General features: G+C 45.1%; 1 protein-coding gene across 1 annotated transcript in view; it reads right to left on the bottom strand.

The window, feature by feature from the left end:
- Positions 1 to 240: 240 nt before the first annotated feature.
- LOC134343790 (uncharacterized) overlaps positions 241 to 25,650 on the bottom strand; it is a 50,334-nt gene continuing 24,924 nt past the window's right edge. The window contains exons 8-12 of the mRNA XM_063042523.1: positions 25,413 to 25,560; positions 20,960 to 21,026; positions 13,023 to 13,145; positions 4,549 to 4,828; positions 241 to 391 (exon numbers count right to left, since the gene is read on the bottom strand). Of these exons, the coding sequence (XP_062898593.1) occupies positions 241 to 391; positions 4,549 to 4,828; positions 13,023 to 13,145; positions 20,960 to 21,026; positions 25,413 to 25,560 (769 nt within the window). The remainder of the gene's footprint in view (positions 392 to 4,548; positions 4,829 to 13,022; positions 13,146 to 20,959; positions 21,027 to 25,412; positions 25,561 to 25,650) is intronic.

Below are 25,650 nucleotides of genomic sequence, written 5' to 3' on the forward strand. Positions count from 1 at the left end.
CACGAGCCCTGGTAGGGCGTCCCACACAGCACACTCCACTTGTAAAGAACTTACCTTTGTCACCCCCTGCTATGTATTAGCCATTTCCACCTTGGGAAAAAGTATCTGGCTGTTCTCTCTATCCATGCCTCTTATCATTTTGCAAATCCCCTTCAAGTCAGCCTCTCATCCTCTGCAACGAGAAAAACCCCAGCTCTCTAACCTATCCTCATAAGGTTCATCATGGATTTCATCCTACCTTCAGTTCAGTGGAGTTTCTGTGCCAAAAACTTCAACCTCACACAGGGCCAGGACGTTATTAGGTCCCGGGACCATGATATTCACATATTGACCTGTGAATCCAGGACAGTCGAACGTATAGCTTTCCGACACACTTTTGACAATTCCACAGCTGAAAAAAAAAACATGGAATTATCCAGATGAGCATCTTCACATGGAAATTTGCTATACAGTGTAATATGTTATACTTGGTTTGAAGGATTTGTTCCCGTGGAGGCTGGGCCTTCCTGTCAGCCATTGTTCTCCGCCAGCCTGTGTTGGAGAAGAGCTTACAGCATTTGATAGCAGTATAAAGAGTAGAGTGCCCTCTTAGGAAGGAGTCAGATATACTCACAATGGGAACGTGTACACCTGCTCATTAATCACAACATCTCATCATCCAATCAGTGGCAGCAACTCAATGCTTGCGCGCATGGAGACATGGTCAAGAGGTTCAGTCATTGTTCAGTCCAGGTATCAGAATTAGGAAGAAGTGTGATCTAATTGACACTGGCTCTGGAACGATAGTTAGTGCCAGACAGAGTGATTCGATTATCTGAGAAAGTGTTGAGGCCCCAGGATTTTCCCGCACAACAGTCTCTGGAGTTGGGTGCGAAAACCACAGAACATTCAGTGAGTGGCAGTTCTGTGGTCATAAACACTTTGTGAATGAGAACGGTCATAGGAAAATGGTCAGGCTGGTTCAAGCTGACAGGAGGGCGACAGTACATCAGATAAGCAAGCGTTAAAACAACGGTGTGCCGAAGGGCATCTGCAAACGCACAACACGTTGAACCTTGAAGTGGATGGGCTACTCTTGCCTCTCTTTTGCACTTTATATATCTGAAATTTTTGGTATCCTGTTTAATATTATTGGCTAACTTACCTTCGTATTCCATATTTTCTTTCTTTATGACTTATTTAGTTGCCATTTGTTGGGTTTTAGAAAATTGAGACTAATTTCTGCTCTGTTATATGTCCTCCCTTTGGCTTTTAGGTTGGATTTGAATTCCATTGTTAGCCACGGTTGCAACATACTGCTTTCAGAATTCTTCTTCATTGGGACTTATCTATCCTGTGTCTTCTGAATTGTTGACAGAAACTCCAGCCACTGCTGCTCTGTCATCATCGTCACTACTGTTCCCTTCCAATCAGTTTAGGCCAGTTCCTCTCTCATGCCTCTGCAATTCCCTTCACTCCATTGTAATACGAATACATCTAAACCGCAGGGTGAATTCAATCATATTATAATCACTTCCCCAAGGGTTCTCTCACCGTAAGCTCTCTAATCAATTCCAGTACATTGCAAAACACCCAATCGAGTATAGCTGATCCCCGAGTGGATCTGAAAAATAGCATCTCGTAAGCATTCTCGAAATTCTCCCTGTTGGGATCCATCACCAATCTGATTTTCCCAATCAACCTGCATATCGTCCCCCATGACTATCGTAACGTTGCCCCTTTGAGATGCATTTACCATCCCCCGTTCTAATTTGCTACTGTTCGTAGGTCATTATATAAATTCCATCGGGGTCTTTTTACCCTTACATTTCCTTAGCTCCGCCCACAACGTCTCTCCCCCTTCCGATATTATGTCACCTCTTTCTAAGGATTTGATTTCACTTATTTTTTCCAACAAAGCCACACTCCCCTCTGCCTACCTGCCTGTCCTTTTGATGCAATGTGTATCACTGGACGTTAAGCTCTCAGCAATTTTCTTTTATCAACAATGCTGTAACGGCGCTACAAGTTCATCTAACTTATTCCTTATATGTTCTACGAGTCTGTGGTGGTCAGTGCGATCATGTTTGCATTTGTGTGCTGGGGCAGCAGGCTGAGGGTAGCAGATACCAACAGAATCAACAAACTCATTCGTAAGGCCAGTGATGTTGTGGGGATGGAACTGGACTCTCTCACGGTGGTGTCTGAAAAGAGGATGCTGTCCAAGTTGCATGCCATCTTGGACAATGTCTCCCATCCACTACATAATATACTGATTGGGCACAGGAGTACATTCAGCCAGAGACTCATTCCACCGAGATGCAACACAGAGCGTCATAGGAAGTCATTCCTGCCTGTGGCCATCAAACTTTACAACTCCTCCCTTGGAGGGTCAGACACCCTGAGCCAATAGGCTGGTCCTGGACTTATTTCCTGGCATAATTTACATATTACTATTTAATTATTTATGGTTTTACTACTATTTAATTACTTATGGTGCAACTGTAACGAAAACCAATTTCCCCCGGGATCAATAAAGTATGACTATGACTATGACTATACTGTGTGCATTCAACACTTCAGCCCTGCATTCATTACCCTTTTTGATTTTGTCCCACTTTTACATTGTTATTCATTCCGCTGACTGAAATTTTACCCTATCAACAGCCTCTCCTGACTACACATTGCCCCTGTTTGTAAACCGACTATCCTATCCCCAGCACTATCACTCCAGTATCAAATCTACAAAATTAGTTTAAACCCCAACCCCCGAACAGCTCCAGCAGACCATCTGCACCTTCCCCCCCATTGCTTAGGCGTCCTTCCCCAGAAGAGATCCCAATGATCCATAAGTCTGATTCCCCTTCTCCCTCTAACAGATCCTCCATCACACTTTCATCTGCCAAATCATCCCTTTCTTGCCCTTACTGGGACGTGACACAGGCAGCAATCCTAAGATTTCCATGCTAGATGTCCTGTTTTTCAGCTTTCTACCTATCTCCCTAAACTCTCTCTTGAGGATCTCCTCATCTTTTCTACTTATGTTGTTGGTGCCAATATGTACCAGACCTTCTGGCTGTTCACCCTCGCACTTGAGAATGCCATGGACTGGATTCAATTCATTCCTGATCCTGACATTTGGGAGGCAACATACCATCCAGTGTCTTCATCGCGTCCCCAGAATCTTGTCTTTATTCCTCTAACTAAAGAATCTCCTGTCACTGCTGCAGCCCACTTCACCTTACTTCGCTTCTGAGCCACAGGGTCATACTCAGTGCAGTGACTTGTCATCGCAGCTCCCCTCCTCCATTCCTTACTTCTACAGAAGCACCATCCAATGTGTCCCATCTGGTTGCATCATTGTGAGGTACTGAAGCTGCAAGGTATCGGACCGCAAAACTCTACAGAGGACAGTGAGAACTGCTGAGAGGATCACCGGGGTGTCCTTCCCCCGTCTGTGACATTTACCGGGAGCTTTGCAGACGAAGGGCCCGAAGCATTGTGAAGGGTCCTTAACACCCATCACACAATCTCTCTGACCCACTACCGTCAGGAAGGAGATTCAGGAGTATCAAGATTAGTCCTGCCAGACTGGGTAACAGTTTTTATCTCAGGCTGTGAGAATCATGAATACCCTGCCACCACCGAGTTTTTGTCATTAGGGCAACGGACTGTTTACATTTGGCCACACTGTGTACTGTTTACCAGTGCTGCACACCACATGTACTTTGAATTATATTAAATATTATTAATTTAATTGTAGTAATATTTTGTTTTATGTACTGCATATATTATACACTATGTTTTGTGGTTGCACGATAGACCAGGGGAACATTATTTCATTTGTTTGTATACAGTATATGTACAGCCAGATGACAATAAGCTTGAACTTGAAGGCATTCAAGAATTTTAAGGTGACAGAAAAATTACTTAATAGGAGTCGCAGGGGCACAGTTTTCATCGAGGGTGTGTTACGTACATGGAACAAGATGCCTTAGGAAGTAGGTGAGGCAGGTACCCGCATCATCACTTCAAAAACATTTGAACAGTGCGCAGACAGGAAAGATTTAGAAGGATGACGGTCAGATGCGGCCACATGGGACCAGCATAGCTGTGTGTAAGACTATAAGGTATAGAAGCAGAATTAGACCATTCGATATATCGAGTGCTCTACCCTTCCATTATGGCTGATATATTATCCTCTCAACCCAATCTCCTGCCTTCTCCCCATAACCTTTTTCGCCCTGACTATTCAAGAACCAATAAACTTCCACTTTAAATATACTCAACGACGTGGCTTCTGCATCCGTCCATGGCAATGAATTCCACAGATTCTTACCCTCTGACTACAAAAAAAACCTCACCTCTGTTCTGAATGAACATCTCTCTATTCAGAGGCTGTGCCCTTTGGTCCTAGACTCATCCACTATAAGAAACATTCTTTCTTCATCCACTCCAAGCCTTTCAATACTTAGCTGGGCATGGAAGATTTCGGCCGAGGAGTATGTTTCCATTTTATTATGTTACTCTCTGATCTGCAAGGAACCAGAGTTGCTGCTGAATACTTACAGCCGATTAGCACTCCCGGTAGGCTCGGACGAGTTCCCGATGCGGACCTCGGCTCCTAGGATTCGGTTCGAGCAGCAGTCCATCCTGTTGGTGATTCTCACTGTGGAAATTGCATACGTTCTGTGTAAGTCTACCCTCCACCAGGGGTTTTGGCCTTGCTTGGTTTCCATACAGGAACCCATTTTCGCGTTCCAGTTGTTGCTGCCGTCAATAGCTCGATCAGCATCTGCCAGCGAGTTGAAGCTCGACTGTGATGCAGTCCCTCTTAAAGCCAGGTTTACTGTTGGGTAAGAAAATAAGTTATCCAGCAACGAGTTTGAAATATTATGCTAGTTTTCCATCGGCCATTCTCCAATTGATTTCCATGACCGAGCAAGTACAAATCTCAGCAGGGATTTGACCTGGAACATGAGGAATTGTGGGATCCGAGGGGAAATAAGCAGCAGAGGGAACTGAGTATATGTAAATGCATTCTACGAAGTCTGGAGTATACACTGGGAGCCATGGTGGGGTGTAGAGTTCGTGTTTGGAGCCAGAGTGTTGAGTCATATAGGTGGTCAATGTTCCTATTTTGTCCCTGTTCTGAAATTAAATCATTAGAAAGAGGTGACATAGGGTCATTTGCTGTGGATAAATCTAAGGAACAGCAAGGGCAAAAAGACCCTGATGGGAGTTACATACAGATCTCCAAACAGGAGTAAGAATGTGGTCTACAATTTACAACGGGAGATAGAAAATGCATGCCAAAGTATCAATGTTACAATTGTCGAAATTGATTTCAATGTGCAGGTAGATTGGGAAAACTAGGTTGGTGCCAGATTTCAAGAGGGAGCATTTCTAGAGTGCCTAAGAGACAGCTTTTTGGAGCAGTTCGTGGTTTTGTCCACTGGGGATGAATAATTTAGGATGGGTGTTGTGCTATGAACCTTAATTGATGAGCGAGCTTAAGGCAAATGAATCTTTAGGAAAGAATGATCATAATGTGATCGAATTCACCCTGAAATTTGAGAAAGAGAAGCTGAAGTCAGACGTACCAGTATTACAGTGGAGTAAAGGAAATTACAGAGGAATAAGAGAGGAGTTGTTCAGAAATGATTGGAAAAGAACACAGGCATGGATGACGGCGGAACAGCAATGGCTGGAATTTCTTGAAGCAATTCGGTAGCACAGGATATATACATCCCAAAAAGGAACAACTATTCTAAGGGCAACATAACATAACAGCAGCTGACAAAGGAAGTCAAGGCCAACATAAAAGCCAAAGAGAGGACCTATAATGGAGCAAAAAGTAGTCAGAAGCTAGAGGATTGGGAAGCTTCTAAAAACCAATATAAGGCAACAGAAAAGTCATTAAGAAGGTAAAGACGAAATTGAACATTAAGCTTGCTAATAGAATTAAGAGGATACCTAAATTCTCTTCAGATACATAACATGTAAAAGAGGGCTAGAGTGGATGATGGACGCTGAAAAACGATACTGGAGAGGTAGTAAGGGAAGACAGAGAAATCGTGCAGGAACTGAATAATTGTTTTGCATCAGACTTCACGGTGGTTGTCACTAACCATATGAAGGACATTTCAGGAGTCAGAGGTCATACAGCGTGTGCAATTTCTATTAATACGGTGAAGGCTCTTGGGAAACCAAAAGCTTCGAAGATAGTTATTTCTCCTGGGCCAGATACCCCAGGTTCCTGAAAGAAGTAGTTGAGGAGATTGTGAAGGCATTAGTAGTGATCATTCAGGAATATGGAATGATTCTGAAAAGGTGAAAAATTGAAAATGTCACTCTACTTTTCAAGAAGGGAGAGAGACAGAAGAAAGGAAATTATAAGCCAATTATTCTAAACTGATTGGTTGAGAAGATGTTAGAATCGATTGCTAAAGTTGTGGTTTCGGCATAAAATATACCGTAGTCAGCATGGCTTCCTAGAGGGAAAATCTTGCCTGACAAATATGTTGGAATTATTTGAAGAAATATCAAGCAGGATAGACAAAGGAGTGAGAATCGGTTATGTTGTGTACTTGGATTTTAAGAAGGCCTTTGAAAAGGTGCTGAACATGAGGCTACCTGACAAGCAAGAAAGATTCTAAACTGGAAAAACAGTGGCTGACGGTGAGATGCAAAGAATGGGAATAAAGGGAACCTTTTCTGTTTACTGCTGGTAACTAGTAGTGTTCAACAGGGGTCTGAGTTGGAACGAATTTTTTTTAACGTTATATTTCAATGATTTGGATGATGGAATTGATTACTTTTTTGTAAAGTTTGCAAACAACACAAAATTAGGTGGATGGGCAGGTAGTTTTAATAGTCCACAGAAGGACCTAGACAGATAAGAAAATGGGTGAAGAAGTGGCAGATGTCAGAAAACGTATCGCCATGCACATTGGTAGAAGAGATGAAAGGTTTGACGATTTTCTAAATGCATAGAAAGTACAAAAAACTGAGGTTCAAAGGAGTTTGTGAGTCCTTGTGCAGGTTAATTTACAGGCTGAGACCCGTTTCCATAGAAACCATAGAAACCACAGAAACTACAGCACAGAAACAGGCCTTTTGGCCCTTCTTGGCTGTGCCAAACCATTTTCTGCCTAGTCCCACTGACCTGCACACGGACCATATCCCTCCATACACCTCCCATCCATGTATCTGTCCAATTTATTCTTAAATGTTAAAAAAGAACCCGCATTTACCACCTCGTCTGGCAGCTCATTCCATACTCCCACCACTCTCTGTGTGAAGAAGCCCCCCCTAATGTTCCCTTAAAACTTCTCCCCCCTCACCCTTAACCCATGTCCTCTAGTTTTTTTCTCCCCTGCCTCAGTGGAAAAAGCCTGCTTGCATTCACTCTATCTATACCCATCATAATTTTATATACCTCTATCAAATCTCCCCTCAATCTTCTACGCTTCAGGGAATAAAGTCCTAACTTATTCAACCTTTCTCTGTAACTGAGTTTCTCAAGTCCCGGCAACATCCTTGTAAACCTTCTCTGCACTCTTTCAACCTTATTTATATCCTTCCTGTAATTTGGTGACCAAAACTGAACACAATACTCCAGATTCGGCCTTACCAATGCCTTATGCAAACTCATCATAACATTCCAGCTCTTATACTCAATACTTCGATTAATAAAGGCCAATGTACCAAAAGCTCTCTTTACGACCCTATCTACCTGTGACGCAACTTTTAGGGAATTTTGTATCTGTATTCCCAGATCCCTTTGTTCCACTGCACTCCTCAGTGCCTTACCATTAACCCTGTATATTCTACCTTGGTTTGTCCTTCCAACATGCAATACCTGACACTTGTCTGTATTAAACTCCATCTGCCATTTTTCAGCCCATTTTTCCAGCTGGTCCAAGTCCCTCTGCAGGCTTTGAAAACCTCCCTCACCGTCTACGACACCTCCAATCTTGGTATCATCAACAAATTTGCTGATCCAATTTACCACATTATCATCCAGATCATTGATATAGATGACAAATAACAATGGACCCAGCATTGATCCCTGTGGCACACCACTAGTCACAGGTCTCCACTCGGAGAAGCAATTCTCTACTACCACTCTTTGGCTTCTTCCATTGAGCCAATGTCTAATCCAATTTACCACCTCTCCATGTATACCTAGCGACTGAATTTTCCTAACTAACCTCCCATGCGGAACCTTGTCAAAGGCCTTACTGAAGTCCATGTAGACAGTATCCACTGCCTTCCCTTCATCCACTTTCCTGGTAACCTCCTCAAAAAACTCCAATAGACTGGTCAAACATGACCTACCAAGCACAAAGCCATGTTGACTCTCCCTAATAAGTCCCTGTCTATCCAAATGCTTGTAGATTCTGTCTCTTAGTACTCCCTCCAATGACTTACCTACTACCGACGTTAAACTTACCGGCCTATAATTTCCTGGATTACTTTTTGATCCTTTTTTAAACAACAGAACAACATGAGCCACTCTCCAATCCTCCGGCACCTCACCTGTAGACAGCGACATTTTAAATATTTCTGCCAGGGCCCCTGCAATTTCAACACTAGTCTCCTTCAAGGTCCGAGGGAATACCCTGTCAGGTCCTGGGGATTTATCCACTTTAATTTTCCTCAAGACAGCAAGGACTTCCTCCTTTTCGATCTGTACAGTTTCCATGATCTCACTACTTGTTACCCTTAATTGCATAGACTTCATGCCAGTTTCCTTAGTAAATACAGACGCAAAAAACCTATTTAAGATCTCCCCCATTTCCTTTGGTTCCACACAAGGCCAACCACTCTGATCTTCAAGAGGACCAATTTTATCCCTTACAATCCTTTTGCTCTTAATATACCTGTAAAAGCTCTTTGGATTATCCTTCACTTTGACTGCCAAGGCAACCTCATGTCTTCTTTTAGCCCTCCTGATTTCTTTCCTAAGTATTTTCTTGCACTTCTTATACTCCTCAAGCACCTGATTTACTCCCTGCTTCCTATACATGTTATACAACTCCCTCTTCTTCTTTATCAGAGTTGCAATATCCCTTGAGAACCAAGGTTCCTTATTCCTCATCAATTTGCCTTTAATCCTGACAAGAACATACAAATTCTGCACTCTCAAAATTTCTGCTTTGAAGGCTTCCAACCTACCAATCACATCTTTGCCAGAGAACAACCTGTCCCAATCCACGCTTTTCAGATCCTTTCTCATTTCTTCAGATTTAGCCTTCTTCCAGTTCAGAACCTCAACCCTAGGACCAGATCTATCCTTGTCCATGATCAAGTTGAAACTAATGGTGTTATGATCACTGGAACCAAAGTGCTCCCCAACACAGACTTCTGTCACTTGTCCTAACTCGTTTCCTAACAGGAGATCCAATATTGCATCACCTCTAGTTGGTCCCTCTATATATTGATTTAGAAAACTTTCCTGAACACATTTTACAAACTCTAAACCATCTAGAGCCCTAACGGTATGGGAGTCCCAATCAATATATGGAAAATTAAAAATCCCCTACCACCACAACTTTATGTTTCCTGCAGTTGCCTGCTATCTCTCTGCAGATTTGCTCTTCCAATTCTCTTTGACTATTGGGTGGCTGTAATACAATCCCACTAATGTGGCCATACCTTTCCTGTTTCTCAGCTCCACCCATAAGGACTCAGTAGACAAGCCCTCTAATCTGTCCTGCCTGAGCACTGCTGTAACATTTTCCCTAACAAGCAATGCCACTCCCCCACCTTTCATTCCTCTGCCTCGATCACATCTGAAACATCAGAACCCTGGAATATTAAGCTGCTAGTCCTGCCCCTTCTGTAGCCAAGTTTCACTAATTGCTATAACTTCATAATTCCACGTGTCAATCCACGCCCTCAACTCATCCGCCTTCCCCGCAATACTCCTAGCATTGAAATATATACACCTCAGAAGATCTTTACCACCACTCACAACCTTTCTATTAGCGGATTTGCTTGAACTTTTAACATCATTTATTTTCACCCCAGCCACACTGTCAGCTCTGGCACTCTGGTTCCCATTCCCCTGCAAATATAGTTTAAAGCCTCCCCAACAGCAGTAACAAACCTCCCTGAAAGGATATTGGTCCCCCTGTAGTTCAAGTGTAACCCGTCACTCTTGTACGGGTCCCACCTGCCCCAGAAGAGGTCCCAATGATCCTGAAATCTGAAACCCTGCCCCCTACACCAGTTCCTCAGCCACTTGTTCATCCTCCAGAGCATCCTATTCCTACCCTCACTGGCATGTAGCACAGGTAGCAATCCTGAGATTACCACCCTCAAGGTCCTGCTTTTCAACTTCCTACCAAGCTCTCTATACTCACTGTCCAGGACCTCCTCACTCTTCCTTGATATGTCATTGGTACCGATGTGCACCACGACATCTGGCTGATCACCCTCCCACTTCAGAATGTCATGCAATCGATCAGAGACATCCTTGACCCTGGCACCCGGGAGGCAACAAACCATCCTGGATTCTCTGTCACGACCACAGAACCTCCAATCTGCACCTCTAACTATCGAGTCCCCTATTACTACCGCTCTCTTCTTTTTCCACCCTCCCTTCTGCACTGCAGAGTCAGACTCAGTGCCAGAGATCCGGCTACTGCAGCTTGTCCCAGGTAAGTTTCCTTTGAAAGTTAGAGGAATGATGGTGGTCTTTCCGACATCCTCACGGGACTGAAAGCATCGAGGTTGAGATGTTTGAGAGGTTTAGATTGAGACATGGATGAGAGGTATATAGAGGACAATGGTCCATGTACGAGTCGATGAGGTTATGAAGAATAAACTTCGGCATGGGCTAGATGGGACGAAGGTAATTTTTATCTACTGTACTGCTCTGTGACTCTACGACCCTGAAGTAAGAGAACCCAAAGTGTACGGAGTACTGGAGCGGTGATTTCAATAACTGCACTGTGCAATTGTGATGAGCATTGTTCAGTTTAAACTCACGTCCTCAAACAGTAAAGCGCACGTTCTATTTCCTCTACACTGACGTTCTGAAGGAACGTCTTTCTATTCTGAGGTTGTTGCCTTTGGTGCTGGATTCTGTCAGTATAGGTAACGTTCTCTCCACGTTCACTCCACCCAGGCCTTCCAATATTAGACAGTGTTCAACAAGAACCACCTCATGCCATTCCGCTAAACTCCAGCGAGTGTACAGGATCAGCGGCATCAAACATGCCTCATAAATCAACACTGTTAATCCCGGGATTCTCGTGAACCTCCTCTGGACAATGTTGATTGGTTTTTGGATGATTGAGGGATGAAATAAGATACTCACAAAGGCATCTTGATGAAGCCTAGAAGGTTCATGGAGCTCGTTTCCAGGAATATGCCATAATCTTCTTTCCGCGCCGCCTGTTTCTGTTCGGTTGCTATTCAAAGACTTCTGCACGTCGATCCTTCTGTGCTGCGACAATACTCTTCTTCATTGCCATATGTGGAGTCACTCTGTTAGCCTATTGGCGTAATGCTTAGCCCAACGCTTTGTAGCGCCAATAATTGGAGTTCTGTTCCCACCGCTGTTGCCAGGAATTTGCACGTTCCCCACTTTACGTGCAGGTTATAGTTAGTAAGAAGTGGCTATGCTATATTGGAGCCGAAGCACACCGTTGGACTGTGAAACACACACAGAATGCTGGAGAAACTCAGCAGACCAGGCAGCATCTATGGTGAAAAAATACACTCCACGTTTCGGGCCGAATCGCTTTCCATAGACGTTGCCCGGCCTGCTGAGTTCCTCCATCATTTTGTGTTTGTTGCTCGGATTTCCAGCATCTGCAGATTTTCTCTTGTTTGCCGTTGGACTGTGCTGGCCGTTGACGCAAACAATACATTTCACTGTATCTTTCGATGTATCGATGTAGATGTAACAAATAAAGCTAATTTTACGCTTATAGTTCCTACTCCCGGCACGCGATTTGGTTCAGAAATATTTGTCAACGTCTACACGGATAATTCCTTCATTCCTGGGCCGCACGCGCGATGGGATACTGCTGATGGCGGCGACAGAATAATCTATTGCGTTTCCAGGCTCAGTTCCATTAACACACGACTCAGACTGTAGTTTTCTGAGACCTTTCTATGCACAACGTCGATGCAACGTTTTTCCGCGTCAGCAGTAACTACTAGTCAAAAACTTCTCACTGTTTCTGACAACACACATAAAAGTTGCTGGTGAACGCAGCAGGCCAGGCAGCATCTCTAGGAAGAGGTACAGTCGATATTTCGGGCCGAGACCCTTCGTCAGGACCAACTGAAGGAAGAGTGAGTAAGAGATTTGAAAGTGGGAGGGGGAGGGGGAGATTCAAAATGATAGGAGAAGACAGGAGGGGGAGGGATGAAGCCAAGAGCTGGACAGGTGATAGGCAAAAGGGATACGAGAGGATCATGGGACAGGAGGTCCGGGGAGAAAGGAAAGGGGGAGGGGGGGAAACCCAGAGGATGGGCAAGGGGTATAGTCAGAGGGACAGAGGGAGAAAAAGGAGAGAGAGAGAGAGAGAAAGAATTTATATATATACCATTCGTTTCTGTGTATATATATTTCTATACAATAAATAAATCACGGATGGGGTACTAGAGGGAGGAGGGGCATTAGCGGATGTTTGAGAAATCAATGTTCATGCCATCAGGTTGGAGGCTACCCAGACGGAATATAAGTTGTTGTTCCTCCAACCTGAGTGTGGCTTCATCTTTACAGTAGAGGAGGCCGTGGATAGACATGTCAGAATGGGAATGGGATGTAGAATTGAAATGTGTGGCCACTGGGAGATCCTGCTTTCTCTGGCGGACAGAGCGTAGGTGTTCAGCAAAACGATCTCCCAGTCTGCGTCGGGTCTCGCCAATATATAGAAGGCCGCATCGGGAGCACCGGACGCAGTATATCACCCCAGCCGACTCACAGGTGAAGTGTCGCCTCACCTGGAAGGAATCGTGTTCACTGTTTCTGAAGTGCTTTGCACGTTCAGAGGCTCCACCTGCACAGGACTCACCGACCGAGGGTGCGAGACTGTGTACCGGAAACCACTGTACGGGAAAGAGACCCACCTCGAACACGTCCACCCGAGGATATCGGAGGCAGATACGACAATCCGAGTAGTTTATGTAGACCCGTCCTGTGCAAAACAAATAGAAAAAAGTCACTTCATCCCAGCAGAGATGTCACATCATCGTCACATTCGGTCTCTCTATCTGCTCTTATGGGAGCGCTTTGAAACACAGAGGTTCCTGTTTTCAGCCCGAGTTTATCCGGTTATCTACCCGCTGTAGAAAAGTAGCTGCAAAATTTGCTCTTCTTCCTATTTTCTAAATTTAAAATATGCATTAGATAGGACTATCTGAGTAACAACTCAGATTGTGTGATACCAGCCCTCCGAAGTGGGGTTCTGTCGTGGAAAATGAGATAATGCCAACAAAGTTTCCACTGCTATTCGTGGGAAAGAATCTTCGGACTCTTTGGTTATAAGGCTCGCATAGCACTGTGGGTCTAGGGGCCTGTACTGTGCTGCAATGTTCTAGGTTTTATATTTATTTATTGAGATTTAGCTTCGAATAGGCACTTCCGAACTTTGAGCCACGACGCCCAGCGATCCCCTTATTTAATCCTTGTCTAATCATTGATAATTTACAATGACCAGTTAACCTACCAAATAACACACCTTTGAATTGTGGGAGGAAGCCGAGGCACCAGGAGGAAACACACGCAGTCACGGGGAGCACATTCAAAATCCCTAAAGGAGGTGTTGGGAAGTGAACCCATGTCGCCAGTATTTGCAAAACGTTGTGCTAACCAACGGGGTACCATGCCGCCCTAGCCGAGTTTGCTCTATGCTCTAAGATGCTACTGCAAGAAATTGATTTTCCTGGCATTCATACCATGGGTGTGAGTATGTGTGTCTATGGGAAATAATTTCAGGTAGGCTGCAGATAACTGTAACTCCGATCGTTGGAATATTGTGGGGCGGGTGTGTCAGATATAGACACCTGAGAGCGGAGGGTGCGTGGAACGCCCTGCCAGGAGTTGTGGCAGAGGCAGGGACATTTAAGATAGTCTTAGATAGGCACACGGATCGTACAAAATGGAGGGCTATGTGAGAAGATTGATCGTAGTGTAGGGCAAGCAGCAGAAGGAAGAACTTGTACAGAGCTGTAATGTTCTGTGTTCTATTTTTGTTATAAGGGGGGCGCTGGAAGCGGATCCGAATGCAAGACACAGACACTGAATTACCAGGAACAGGACTGGGTTTATCAAGAAAGCAAGGGGAGTCAGGAAGAAACGACGCTGGACATGGACACAGGCCCTGGACGAGACGAGGACACCGGGCCTGGGCTAGGACTAAGACTAGGAAAGCGGGACCAGGACAAGGAACTTGGAACTAGGAGCCTGGGCTAGGACTCTGAGCCAGAGGCTGGACAGAGACCCGGAACCTGGGTCTTGACACGGGGTCGGACCCCATATCTAGGCGAGGACAAGACGTGGCTACAGGACTGGATGTGGAACTCCTGCACAGGACGAGGCACATGGACAGGACGAGAACACAAACCTTGACTTGGACTGGACGAAGTTCTAGGACGTGGCTTGGACTGGACGAGGTTCTAGGACGTGGCTTGGACTAGACGACAGACTCCAGGGCCGGGCGAGGGATCTCCAGGGCCGGGCGAGGGATCTCCAGGCCAGGACGTGGTCCTTGGACTAGGCTAGGATAGGCTCTTAGATTCGGGTAGCTTAGGCCCTTGGGTACGGAGCCGGGACTCCTTCTTGGAGCGCAGGACCGGGACCTTTCAAGGACGCAGGGCCGGAATGCTTTTGCAGGGCTGAGACCCTTTCTTGGACGCAGGGCCGGGACCCTTTCTTGGACGCACAGTCGGGATGCTTGCCGAGGGAACTGCCGAAGTAAACTGCCGAGGATTCGGAGGGGGACGATCCATCACAGGACGGGGAATCTTTAGCACCGGGCTGGGCGAGGCACCAGAACTGGATGAGGACATGAAGCTCAGACTTGGACAGGGCACGGCACCTGGACTTGATCTTGGAACACAGGAACACGGAGCCTTGGACGTGAGCACAGGAACACGGAACACAGAGGCAAGACCCCTCCTTGCGATCAGAAATTAGGTCCAGGGCTCTACACAGAGTCAGGACCCCTCCTTGGGAACAGGACCTAGTGCCGGGACTCTTCTTTGACACGGACACTAAACATAGGGACACAAGGAGACAGTTCCAAACTCAGCAATAGATAGTTCCTCATCTTGGCGTGGCAAGGCTCCGGTCTCACTCTGGCGGTTGAAATTGACGGGGATGCAGGCGAGTCTTCAGAAGGAAAGGGAAGGGAACAGTCCAGCCCGGGAATCCTTGGTTTGCAGAGGTATAAATGTGCCAACCCAAAACAAGAATCAGATGCCTTAAATAAGGCACTCAATGAAACAAGGGAAAACAGGAAAACCCGGAATAAGGATCAATGAACCGGACTGTGAACCGGAATACGGAGTTCACGAACCAGACCGGAACATTTTTTAAATATATGAAAAGTAAAAGAGTGACACGAGTAGATATAGGACCGATTGAAAATGATGCTGGAGAAATTATAATGGATACCAAAGAGATGGCAGAGAAACTAAATGAGTATTTTGCATCGGTCTTCACAGTGGAAGACATTGGCAACATACCTGATAGCCAGAGGTCTCAGGGAATAGAATTAGGTACAGTCAAGATAACTAGAGAGAAAGTGCTTGGGAAGCTAAATGGACTAAGAATAGATAAGTCTCCCAGAGCGGATGAGGTACACCTACGGGTTCTGAGGGAGGTGGCTTTGGAGATTGTGGAAGCATTGGAAATGATCTTCCAGGAATCAATAGACTCTGGCATGGTTTTCGAGGACTGGAAGGTCGCAAATGTAGTTCCGCTGTTTAAGAAAAGAGGAAGGCAGCAAAAAGAAAATTACAGACCGATTAGTCTGACATCGGTAGTTGGAATGTTATTGGAGTCAATCCTCAAGGACGAGGTTATGAAATACCTCGAGGTGCATGACAAGATAGGCCGAAGCCAGCATGGTTTCATGAAGGGAAGATCCTGCCTTACCAATTTATTGGAATTTTTTGAGGTAATCTCAAATAAGATTGACAAGGGAGAGGCTGTGGATGTTGTGTATTTGGATTTTCAAAAGGCCTTCAATAAGGTGCCGCATAAGAGGCTGCTTAACAAGACGAGAGCCCATGGAATTACAGGAAAGATATTGAAATTGGTGGAGCATTGGCTGATAGGCAGAAGGCAAAGGGTGGGAATAAAGGGATCCTATTCTGATTGGTTGCCGGTTACTAGTGGTGTTCCGCAGGGGTCGGTGTTGGGGCCACTTCTTTTTACGATGTATATCGATGATTTAAATTATAGATTGAATGGTTTTGTGGATAAGTTTGCGGATGACACCAAGATAGGTGGAGGAGCAGGAAGTGTTGAAGAAACGGAAAGGTTGTAGAGAGACTTGGTCAATTTAGGAGAGTGGGCAAAGAAATGGCAGATGAGATACAATGTTGAGAAATGTACGGTTGTACATTTTGGCAGAAGAAATAATCGGGAAGATTATTATTTAGATGGGGAGAAAATTCAAAAATTGGAAGTGCAAAGGGACCTGGGGGTCCTCGTGCAGGATACCCTAAAGGTTAACCACCAAGTTGGATCGGCAGTAAGGAAAGCGAATGCTATGTTGGCATTCATTTCAAGAGGAATAGTGTATAAGAGTAAGGAGGTGTTGATGAGGCTATATGGGGCATTAGTGAGACCTCATTTGGAATCATGTATGCAGTTTTGGGCCCCCTATCTTAGAAAGGATGTACTGATGCTGGAGAGAGTTCAGAGAAGATTTACGAGGATGATTCCTGGAATGCAGGGGCTAACATATGAGGAGCGTCTGTCGGCTCTTGGATTGTATTCATTAGAGTATAAAAGAATGAGAGTGGATCTCATAGAAACATTTCGAATGTTGAATGGGTTGGACAGAGTAGATGTGGAAAGGCTGTTTCCCTTGGTGGGTGAGTCCAGGACAAGATGCCACAGTCTTAGACTTAGAGGGTAGCAATTTAAAACAGAGATGAGGAGATTTTTTTTTTTAGCCAGAGGACGGTGGATTTATGGAATTCGTTGCAACATACAGCTGTGTAGGCCCGATCATTGAGGGTGTTTAAGGAGGAGATTGACAGGTATCTAATTAGTCAGGGTATCAAGGGATATAGGGAAAAAGCCGGAAATTGGAACTAGATGGGAGAATAATTTAGCTCATGGTGGTGTGGCGGAGCAGATTCGATGGGCCGAATGGCCCACTTCAGCTCCTTTGTCTTGTGATCTTGTGATCTTGTGATGTTGTGACAATTTTTGTTTATTATCCGAGCTCTGGGAGGAATATTAATGGACTGGCAGGGTTAATCTGTATGCATCGTGTGCAAAAGAGACTGTTAAATGCTAAGTGAAAGGCAAAAGCTGGGAAACGAATGATATTCAAAATTTGAACAGGGAGAAGAAGGTCATGTATAAGGATCTCTTAAGGAGGGACCTTTTGAGATTTTTCGTGGATTTTGGAGAGTAGGAAGAAATTCGAAATGCAATATAGGACCACGAAGCAATATTGGACTGATACCAGCCTTTGGCTGGAACCAGCCTCCCGGTTCCCCCTTGTTCTAAAACGGGAGTGAGAGTTTTCATGGAAGACAGAGTCCACTGAGTTTATACCGGCGGAAAGAAAGTTGTTGGAGAAGATTCTGAGACACGTTATTGTGTTCATTTCTAAAGGCAGGACTTTATACACTGCAGATTGTGTTTTGAGTTTCAATGTGTTTTAAGATGACAGCTAATAAACGATAGAAATATGGTGTTCGACATAACTTGCATGGATTGTATTAAGAACTGGATAAATTCTGCATGTTAAGTAGGTTACAGTACAAAGAATCCCCATTCTGCGGGCAAACGTCACTCACACCGTCACCGAACAGTCTGTGTACTCACTTTCAAGGACTCTACAAATGATGTTCTCAATATATACTATTAATTAATGAATTGTTTATTCATGTTCTGAATTAATCAATTAATTGTTTATCCAGGTTATTTATTATTTGTTTTTTTAAAAAATTTTCACTATTTGTTGTTTTCTGCACATTGGCTTTGTCCGTCTTTGTGTTCACTTTGTCGTTGCTTCTATTGTGTTTCTTAGTATTTACATTGAATCCCCGCAAGGAAATGAATACCTCGGTAGTACAGTGACATACGTATATGTTCTTTGAAAATAAATGCACCTTTGAACTGTGGATTGAATCAAACATTTTCTGGCTCACAAGAGGCAGAGGGTAGCGGTGTATCAGCTTCCGTTTTCTTGTACTGCAAGTTGGTGACATGGGTGTATTGGAGGGGTCGTGACTGTCACGTGATAACACTGCCCATTTACCTGGTCGAAAGACACGCCACCTGCCAATCAAGTTTTGACCCCTCCTCGCCCATCAAAGCACACCTAACCATTGTTCCCTTTAATTACCCTTGTACTTGACCTTGGGCAATTGGCCTTTTGTAATAAATCAGCTTTACCCTGCTGGCACCAAGCCACTGGCTTCCCTATGAATCACCTGGGATGGACTCATCAGCCCTACTGCACTATAAAGGAAGCCACGTGTGCTTGACTCTTTCTCTTCTTTGCTACCTCCGAGGGACCAACCTGCCGTTAGCGAGTTGTGCATTGAATAGGGTTAGCGGTGTGGGTATCGTCCCTAATATCATAAGAGCCGTGCCTGCACAGAGTCAAGGGTGTCGGGTAACGCACTGACTTTTCTCTTGGTTGTGTGTGTGTGTGTGTGTGTGTGTGTGTCTGTCTGTCTGTCTGTTTGTGTATGTTTTATTAACGACCTGGATGTGGGGGTAGAAGGGTGGGTTTGCAAGTTTGCAGACGACACAAAGGTTGGTGGTGTTGTAGATAGTGTAGAGGATTGTCGAAGATTGCAGAGAGACATTGATAGGATGCAGAAGTGGGCTGAGTTCAACCTGGAGAAGTATGAGGTGGTACACTTTGGAAGGACAAACTCCAAGGCAGAGTACAAAGTAAATGACAGGATACTTGGTAGTGTGGAGGAGCAGAGGGATCTGGGGGTACATGTCCACAGATCCCTGAAAGTTGCCTCACAGGTAGATAGGGTAGTTAAGAAAGCTTATGGGGTGTTAGCTTTCATAAGTCGAGGGATAGAGTTTAAGAGTCGCGATGTAATGATGCAGCTCTATAAAACTCTGGTTAGGCTACACTTGGAGTATTGTGTCCAGTTCTGGTCGCCTCACTATAGGAAGGATGTGGAAGCATTGGAAAGGGTACAGAGGAGATTTACCAGGATGCTGCCTCGTTTAGAGGGTATGCATTCTGATCAGAGATTAAGGGAGCTAGGGCTTTTCTCTTTGGAGAGAAGGAGGATGAGAGGAGACATGATAGAAGTGTACAAGATAATAAGAGGAATAGATAGAGTGGATAGCCAGCGCCTCTTCCCCAGGGCACCACTGCTCAATACAAGAGGACATGGCTTTAAGGCAAGAGGTGGGAAGTTCAAGGGGGATATTAGAGGAAGGTTTTTTACTCAGAGAGTGGTTGGTGCGTGGAATGCACTGCCTGAGTCAGTGGTGGAGGCAGATACACTAGTGAAGTTTAAGAGACTACTAGACAGGTATATGGAGGAATTCAAGTTTGGGGCTTATATGTGATGCAGGGTTTGAGGGTCGGCACAACATTGTGGACCGAAGGGCCTGTACTGTGCTGTACTATTCTATGTTCTATGTGTGTGCGCGCGCGTGTACTTTGTTCCCACGCGATTTTGTGAATTGTCCGCGTGTGTTTTATTGCTGATCCGACTACTGTGAATTGTGCGCGTGTGCGTGTTGCTCCTGTTGTCATTTCCCCACGTTTGCCTTTTGTAAATAAAATCCTTTACTACCAAGACCGTGTGCAGAGTCCTCGCCTTTGAGACCTACCGAATCTGTTTCCACACTTACAACAATGGGGTATGACACAGAGACAGGTGATTCCATGCGGGGAGAAGACTCAGAAACCGGAGGTGCAGGGGACATGGAAGCGCTCGTGTAGGGTTTCCTAAAGGAGAACTCGCAGCTTGACACCAGGGTAAGGAAAGCAAATGCATTGTTAGTATTCATATCGAAAGGAGCAGAGAGTAAAAGCAAAGGTGTAATGTCGAGGAGTCATTCAGATTTCATTTGGAGTATTGTGAGTAGCTTTGGGCCCCTCATCTAAGAACAGATGTGCCGGCACTGGAGAGGGTCCAGTGGCTGTTTCGTACAATGATCCTCGGAATTAACTCTTCGGAGTTTTGAAGAATGAGTGGGGATCTCACTCAAACGTGTCGAATATTGAAAGGCCTGCATAGGTGGATGTGGGATGACTTTTTCCTACAGTGGTGGAGTCTAGCGCTAGCGGACACCGACACAATAAGGTGACGACCCTTTAGAACAGAGAGGAGGAGGTTTTGTTTGACCAGCGGGGGGTTATTGAGTTTAATTCCGTACCACAGACGGCAGTGGAGACCATGTAATTTAAAATGGAGGCTGACAGGCTTTTGATTAGCCAAGGCGTCAAAGGTTATGGAGAATGGGATTGAGAGGGATAATAAATTAGCCAGGGGCGACTGGCGGAGCAGACTCTATGAGGCGGAGTCTGCCAATAACGGATGACCCCGAGATACTGCTTTTCAGCTTTTTACCTAACTCTCTTCAGGTCCTCAGCTCCTTTATCACTGCAGCAGGTCGTTGATACCAATATGCATCAGGACGTCTGATTTTCTGCCGTGAGCTCTCTGACCCTGGCACCTGGGAGGCCACATATCATCCTGGTGTCTCCTTCGTGTCTTCTCCTCTGGTTATTGAGTCTCCTATCACTATGGCACTCTCCTCCTCCCCACTTACCTTCTGAACCACGAAGCCAGACTCTGATGGAGACCAGGTCGCTCTGGCTAGCCTCTGTTACATCGTCCTGCACAACAGTATATCAAGCTATACGGTTATTTTTGAGAGGAAACGCATAGGGGTGCTTTGCACTGGCTGCCTATTTCTTTTATCTCTGCTGACAGTCACGCAGCTTCCTGCTTCCTGCAATTTAGAAGTGACTAACCGGCATGTCCAACTATATCTCGCATTAATTCTACCTCATAGAGCCTGAACAAAACGACACAGCCTTTCCCTGGGATGTTCTGTTTCATATGGTAGTTTGCCTCCCTGGTGCCAGGGTCCGGGATATTTCTGATCGTGTCCAAGATATCCTGAAGTGGGAGGGTGAGGAGCCAGAGGTCGTAGTACATATAGGTACCAATGACATAGGTAGGAAAAGGGATGAGGTCCTGAAAGGAGAATATAGGGAGCTAGGAAGAGAGTTGAGAAAAAGGACCGCAAAGGTAGTAATCTCGGGATTACTGCCTGTGCCACGCGACAGTGAGAGTAGGAATGCGATGAGGTGGAGGATAAATGCGTGGCTGAGGGATTGGAGCAGGGGGCAGGGATTCAAGTTTTTGGATCATTGGGACCTCTTTTGGTGCAGGCGTGACCTGTACAAAAAGGACGGGTTACACTTGAATCCTAGGGGGACCAATATCCTGGCAGGGAGATTAGCGGGGGCTACTGAGGTGACTTTAAACTAGAATGGTTGGGGGGTGAGAATCAAATTAAAGAGGCTAGGCGTGAGGAGGTTAGTTCACAACAGAGGGATGGGAACCAGTGCAGAGAGACAGAGGGGTGTAAGGTGAGCGTAGAAGCAAAAAGTACAAAGGAGAAAAGTAAAAGTGGCAGGCCGACAAATCCAGGGCAAGCATTAAAAAGGGCCACTTTTCAACATAATTGTACAAGGGCTAAGAGAGTTGTAAAAGAGCGCCTGAAGGCTTTATGTGTCAGTGCAAGGAGCATTCGTAATAAGGTGGATGAATTGAAAGTGCAGATTGTTATTAATGATTATGATATAGTTGGCATCACAGAGACATGGCTCCAGGGTGACCAGGGATGGGAGCTCAACGTTCAGGGATATTCAATATTCAGGAGGGATAGACATGAAGGAAGGGGAGGTGGGGTGGCGTTGCTGGTTAAAAAAGAGATTAACGCAATAGAAAGGAAGGACATAAGCCGGGAAGATGTGGAATCGATATGGGTAGAGCTGCGTAACACTAAGGGGCAGAAGACGCTGGTGGGAGTTGTGTACAGGCCACCTAACAGTAGTAGTGAGGTCGGAGATGGTATTAAACAGGAAATTAGAAATGTGTGCAATAAAGGAACAGCAGTTATAATGGGTGACTTCAATCTACATGTAGACTGGGTGAACCAAATTGGTAAAGGTGCTGAGGAAGAGGATTTCTTGGAATGTATGCGGGATGGTTTTTTGAACCAACATGTCGAGGAACCAACTGGAGAGCAGGCTATTCTGGACTGGGTTTTGAGCAATGAGGAAGGGTTAATTAGCAATCTTGTCGTGAGAGGCCCCTTGGGAAGAGTGACCATAATATGGTGGAATTCTTCATTAACATGGAGAGTGACGTAGTTAATTCAGAAACAAAGGTTCTGAACTTTAAGAGGGGTAACTTTGAAGGTATGAGACGTGAATTAGCTAAGATAGACTGGCAAATGACACTTAAAGGATTGACGGTGGATATGCAATGGCAAGCATTTAAAGGTTGCATGGATGAACTACAACAATTGTTCATCCCAGTTTGGCAAAAGAATAAATCAAGGAAGGTAGTGCACCCGTGGCTGACAAGATAAATTAGGGATAGTATCAATTCCAAAGAAGTAGCATACAAATTAGCCAGAGAAAGTGGCTCACCTGAGGACTGGGAAAAATTCAGAGTTCAGCAGAGGAGGACAAAGGGCTTAATTAGGAAGGGGAAAAAAGATTATGAGAGAAAACTGGCAGAGAACATAAAAACGGACTGTAAAAGCTTTTATAGATATGTAAAAAGGAAAAGACTGGTAAAGACAAATGTAGGTCCCCTACAGACAGAAACAGGTGAATTGATTATGGGGAGCAAGGACATGGCAGACCAATTGAATAATTACTTTGGTTCTGTCTTCACTAAGGAGGACATAAATAATCTTCCAGAAATAGTAAGGGACAGAGGGTCCAGTGAGATGGAGGAATGAGTGAAATACATGTTAGTAGGGAAGTGGTGTTAGGTAAATTGAAGGGATTGAAGGCAGATAAATCCCCAGGGCCAGATGCATCCTAGAGTGCTTAAGGAGGTAGCCCAAGAAATAGTGGATGCATTAGTGATAATTTTTCAAAACTCGTTAGATTCTGGACTAGTTCCTGAGGATTGGAGGGTGGCTAATGTAACCCCACTTTTTAAAAAAGGAGGGAGAGAGAAACCGGGGAATTATAGGCCGGTTAGCCTAACGTCGGTGGTGGGGAAACTGCTGGAGTCAGTTATCAAGGATGTGATAACAGCACATTTGGAAAGCGGTGAAATGATCGGACAAAGTCAGCATGGATTTGTGAAAGGAAAATCATGTCTGACGAATCTCATAGAATTTTTTGAGGATGTAACTAGTAGAGTGGATAGGGGAGAACCAGTGGATGTGGTATATTTAGATTTTCAAAAGGCTTTTGACAAGGTCCCACACAGGAGATTAGTGTGCAAACTTAAAGCACACAGTATTGGGGGTAAGGTATTGGTGTGGGTGGAGAATTGGTTAGCAGACAGGAAGCAAAGAGTGGGAATAAACGGGACCTTTTCAGAATGGCAGGCGGTGACTAGTGGGGTACCGCAAGGCTCAGTGCTGGGACCCCAGTTGTTTACAATATATATTAATGACTTGGATGAGGGAATTAAATGCAGCATCTCCAAGTTTGCGGATGACACGAAGCTGGGTGGCAGTGTTAGCAGTGAGGAGGATGCTAAGAGGATGCAGGGTGACTTGGATAGGTTGGGTGAGTGGGCAAACTCATGGCAGATGCAATTTAATGTGGATAAATGTGAAGTTATCCACTTTGGTGGCAAAAATAGGAAAACAGATTATTATCTGAATGGTGGCCAGTTTGGAAAAGGGGAGGTGCAACGAGACCTGGGTGTCATTATACACCAGTCATTGAAAGTGGGCATGCAGGTACAGCAGGCGGTGAAAAAGGCGAACGGTATGCTGGCATTTATAGCGAGAGGATTCGAGTACAGGAGCAGGGAGGTACTACTGCAGTTGTACAAGGCCTTGGTGAGACCACACCTGGAGTATTGTGTGCAGTTTTGGTCCCCTAATCTGAGGAAAGACATCTTTGCCATAGAGGGAGTACAAAGAAGGTTCACCAGATTGATTCCTGGGATGGCAGGTCTTTCATATGAAGAAAGACTGGATGAATTGGGCTTGTACTCGTTGGAATTTAGAAGATTGAGGGGGGATCTGATTGAAACGTATAAGATCCTAAAGGGATTGGACAGGCTAGATGCGGGAAGATTGTTCCCGATGTTGGGGAGGTCCAGAACGAGGGGTCAAAGTTTGAGGATAGAGGGGAAGCCTTTTAGGACCGACATTAGGAAAAACTTCTTCACACAGAGAGTGGTGAATCTGTGGAATTCTCTGCCACAGCAAACTGTTGAGGCCAGTTCATTGGCTATGTTTAAGAGGGAGTTAGATATGGCCCTTGTGGCTACAGGGGTCAGGGGGTATGGAGGGAAGGCTGGGGCGGGGTTCTGAGTTGGATGATCAGCCACGATCATAATAAATGGCGGTGCAGGCTCGAAGGGCCGAATGGCCTACTCCTGCACCTATTTTCTATGTTTCTATGTTTCTATATGCTCGATGGAACAATTTCTGCTGCATTCCAGACAATTATGTTCTTTGGTAATCCTGCTGATCTGATGACTCCAGTATAGCACACAAATTAAAATCAGCAGCGACAGTTTCTTCAGTGCATGCCAGTATTTTCTCCTCTGTGTTTTGCACTGTTAAGAGGCCACTTCATAAGGACCTATAGGCTGTCCCGCTCATGTTTTCCTTTCTCAGTGTCATTGTGATACTGCCGATAGTGTGGTTTATTCAGAGATACAGCAAGGTAACAGGTCCTACTGGCCCAACAAGCCCGCACCTCCTAATTGCACTCATGGCCAATTAACCCACTAACCCGTACAGGTCTTTGGAAAGAACACCAATGATTAACCCGAAAGCTGGGATGTGGAAGGAAACCAAAACAGCTGGAGGAAACGCAGGTGGTCACGGGGAGAACGTATAAACTACTTACAGACCGCGAAGGAAGTTAAACCCGCGTAGTTAGCATTGTAAATCGTTAGGCTAATCGTTACACTACCCAATATATTCGCAAATTTCCTTCCCAGCATCATTCATCTCGCAAGCAGTGACCCAATGACCAATGTTTCACTTTATTACTGACCGACCTGTTGTCCTTCCAGCCAAAGACCTCAACCTCGCACAGAGTGAGGATCCTGTTAAATCCCGGGATGCTGATCAATACGTATTGGCCCATAAAATTGTGACAGCTGAAGGTAAACGTTGAAGAAATGGTTCGTACAATTCCACAGCTGAAAGAGATAGAAACCCCATCGTGAGAAGCCAGAATCTGAGATAATACGTTCATCTGAAACTTAACTCCTTGATGTCGAGCGCTGGAA

This window comes from Mobula hypostoma, chromosome 3 (genome assembly GCF_963921235.1).
Source record: "Mobula hypostoma chromosome 3, sMobHyp1.1, whole genome shotgun sequence".
Classification (NCBI taxonomy): Eukaryota; Metazoa; Chordata; class Chondrichthyes; order Myliobatiformes; family Myliobatidae; genus Mobula; species Mobula hypostoma.